Here is a 3462-nt window from a genome sequence, read left to right as displayed (position 1 = left end):
TAAATTATTCTGAATTTTCTGAAAATTTACAGGATGCTCTAAATAACTACAATATACATGGTCATAAAAAAAAAATCGCGCCGAAAACTATTTACAGATTAAGAACACAAAAAAGCTCTACGATAGGACTTTTTTTGAAGACCCTGCAATAGAATTATCCTAAATTTTAAATTTCACTTTACGTGTTTAATCAATCAACTCTTATTATTATTTTTTTATAATTTTACTGTATTATTGAAGCACTATTACACTACAAACTATTCCTGCAATTAAAAATTGATGCCAGTAAATTATAAAAAAGAAAAATATAAGTTTGGTTCCTGCTTTTTCTGAATATAAGAAGAATTTTGTATTTTATTAAATGACAATTTAAATTTTGTGTTTTACAAAATGGACAGTAATAGTATGCTAAACTCGATTTTGGTCAAAATAGTTTCAAATTTAATTTTTCATTTTTAGCTCCTGACCCCTTTTTCTGCTACTATGAACTCATCTCATTTCTAACGACTCAATAATTGATCTTATAAATGAAAATATTTTAATAAAAATCGAGTCTAGAGTACTATTTTGATCTATTTTGTAAAATATACGGTCTGAATTGTCATTTAATAAAACACAGAAACCAATCACGTATTCAAAAAATATATTACAATGTAATTTTATTTAAAAAAAAATATGACACATTATGGGAAAGTTACATTTATAAATTTGGTGTATTTAGTTATTACTTAAATAAATATTTTTAATTCCTTAAAAAAAAATATGATAATTTTTATAATAGTGAAATAGGTGATTCAAAAGGAAAAAATCATAAATAAAGGGAAATAAAAATAGTTGAAAATTAATTATTAACAAAAAAAGATATTACGTAAAAAGTAGGGATGTAAATGGGGCGGGTCTGCCCCGCCCCGCCCCGCAAAAATTTTGCCCCGCCCCGCCCCGACTTAATTGGGGCGGGTCTGCCCTGCCCCATTTGCCCCATTTAACTTTTTTTTTTTTTAAGAAACATTAAATTATAATTTTAGAATTTTCCCCAAGCCTAAATATTATTTTTTATTGTAATCTTTATATTTTACACTTGGTATCAACTACACCATCAAATGTTATATTTTGTTTTTTTATTTACACATTTACAAAATAAATACAAGAATAAGGATGAATTATATAAAACATATTTTTCAATATTTATAATTCTTTCTAGTCTATATAGAATTAAAAATATTCTAAACCACATATAAAATGTCAATTTTACGTACTATGTATATAAGTAGCATGAGAGAATTGAGTTAGAATATAAAAAAAAAAAAAAATTGAGGCGGGGCAGCCCCGCCCCGTTTAAATTCCTAGCGGGGCGGGGCGGGGCGGGGCTTACCGGGGCAAGGATGCCCTGTCGGGTCGGGGCCTCGCCCCCCCCCCCCCCCCCCATTTTGCCATCCTTAGTAAAAAGGGATCGAAGAGGGTTAGACTGAAATTTGGGGAAAAGGAGGAAAATAATTGGAATCTTAATAATAAATTAGTAATAAGGGCACCACACGAGAAATGGAGTCAAGTTTCCAATTTGCTGAATTTCCCCGCGTTTTCTTTGAGTTTCTCTTCTTCTTCCCCTCTATAAAAGATAACCCTCCCAATCCCAAATCTCCCATATATTCATCTCTCTCCGCCTCCTCTCATTTTTCCCTAAACCAACCCAAAAACCCTATCTTTTCTTTCTTTCACAACCAAACATTTTTGGATAGTAGATACACTGTCTCATCCTCACTCTTTTTTCCCCATATCTCTTATCTTCTTCTTATTCAGATTTTTTCTCTTATTGGGTAATTCTTTGTTTCTGTACAAAACCAGTCCTTTCTGGTTTATTTATATTGCTCTGGGATTTTTCTATCCCTGAAAAACCAAAAACCCTTTTCTTTTTTCACTCAATCTTTTTGACCCATGTTTCAATAGCTCCAAAAATTTATTGTTTGTTTCTTGCTTTTACGATTTTTGATTTTAAATTTAATTTAATTTTTGTGGGTTAAGTTTAGAATGGCTATTCCTTATCCTCATTTTATTGGGTCGGAGCAATCGGCCATGGAGAAGGGGATTTTGGTGCCTTCCCTCTCGTCTTCATCTTCTTCTTTGCCTCCTCCTGTAATTCTAACCCAGGATGAGTTGAAGAAGATAGCGGCTTACAAGGCTGTTGAGTATGTCAAGTCCGGGATGGTTCTTGGCCTCGGAACTGGGTCCACGGCCAAGCACGCGGTGGCCCGAATCGGTGAGCTTTTAAGCCAAGGGAAGCTTAAGAATATTGTAGGAATACCTACTTCGAAGATGACCCACGAACAAGCTGTTTCTGTTGGAATTCCATTATCTGATCTCGATTCGCATCCTGTTATTGATCTCGCGATTGATGGGGCTGATGAGGTCGACCCTTATCTCAATCTGGTGAAAGGCCGCGGTGGGTCACTCTTGAGGGAGAAGATGGTTGAGGGTGCTTGCAAGAAGTTTGTGGTCATTGTTGATGAGACAAAGATGGTTAATCATTTGGGCGGTAGTGGCTTAGCTATGCCCGTGGAGATTATCCCTTTTTGTTGGAAATTCACGGCCCAAAGGCTTCAAAACTTGTTTGAGGATGCGGGCTGTGTAGCAAAGCTGAGGACTTTTGGTGAAAAGGCAGAGCCTTTCGTCACAGATAATGGCAACTATATTGTGGACTTGTATTTCAAGAAAGATATTGGTGATTTGAATGTGGCTAGTGATGCAATTTTACGGTTAGCTGGAGTTGTTGAGCATGGGATGTTCTTGGACATGGCCACCACTGTTATCGTTGCAGGTGAGCTTGGTGTGAAGGTGAAGACTAAGTAAGCACGGTATGTGAAGAAGCCAAGCTGAAGGTAGTTTGAGAGGGGTATCTGACTTAATATATGTAGGAGTCATTAAAAGTTTTTATATTTCAGTCAATTTGACTGGTATTTGTTGTAACAAAGGAACGTTTTTTTGTTCCTAGTTGATTTAATCTATTTGTGGGGTCACATCTAATTTTGATTAAGTCTTGGCACAATTTAGCATCGAAGAGTAGGAACTTTGAATTTTCTAGACAGCTGAATGACTGGCTTATATAGTTGGCTGTCAATCTTTTTGACTCAATTCACTCATTATTTATTGAACCTCCAGTTCCAGTTACACCAGTGGTATTCATATTTGGTTATCCAATTGGTGTGGAATGCAATTAATTACTATTCATTTTTCTTTTTCTGATATCTTTTACTTGTATAAATGTCTCCTGTTGGAATTCTTAAAAATCGTATGCACTGTTCTTGGCTTAACACTGTTAATCTTTTGTACCGAGTCTGGGTGAACGGGATTTTTTACATCATGACAATGCTTATTGTTTTATATTCTTTGTTACTCAAGTTGGATATGATGGAGTCAATGTTAATCTCTGTTTATACCTCGAGTAATCTGGTACTTGTGGGGAGCAGA

The 3462-nt window shown here is 35.1% G+C and overlaps 1 protein-coding gene across 1 annotated transcript; it reads left to right on the top strand.

Moving 5' to 3' along the window:
* Positions 1-1632: 1632 nt before the first annotated feature.
* LOC133822661 (probable ribose-5-phosphate isomerase 2) lies at positions 1633-3239 on the top strand. The gene has a single exon (XM_062255068.1). The coding sequence runs from the start codon at positions 2026-2028 to the stop codon at positions 2842-2844; it is 819 nt and encodes a 272-aa protein (XP_062111052.1). The 5' UTR covers positions 1633-2025; the 3' UTR covers positions 2845-3239.
* The last annotated feature ends 223 nt before the right edge of the window (positions 3240-3462 follow it).

Source organism: Humulus lupulus, chromosome 3 (genome assembly GCF_963169125.1).
Source record: "Humulus lupulus chromosome 3, drHumLupu1.1, whole genome shotgun sequence".
In the NCBI taxonomy this organism is placed as follows: Eukaryota; Viridiplantae; Streptophyta; class Magnoliopsida; order Rosales; family Cannabaceae; genus Humulus; species Humulus lupulus.
This window is presented reverse-complemented; position numbering and strand designations above follow the sequence as displayed.

Excerpts from the sequence above, each read along its gene's own strand:
- LOC133822661 (XM_062255068.1), top strand. The coding sequence starts at position 2,026 with ATGGCTATTCCTTATCCTCATTTTATTGGGTCGGAGCAATCGGCCATG.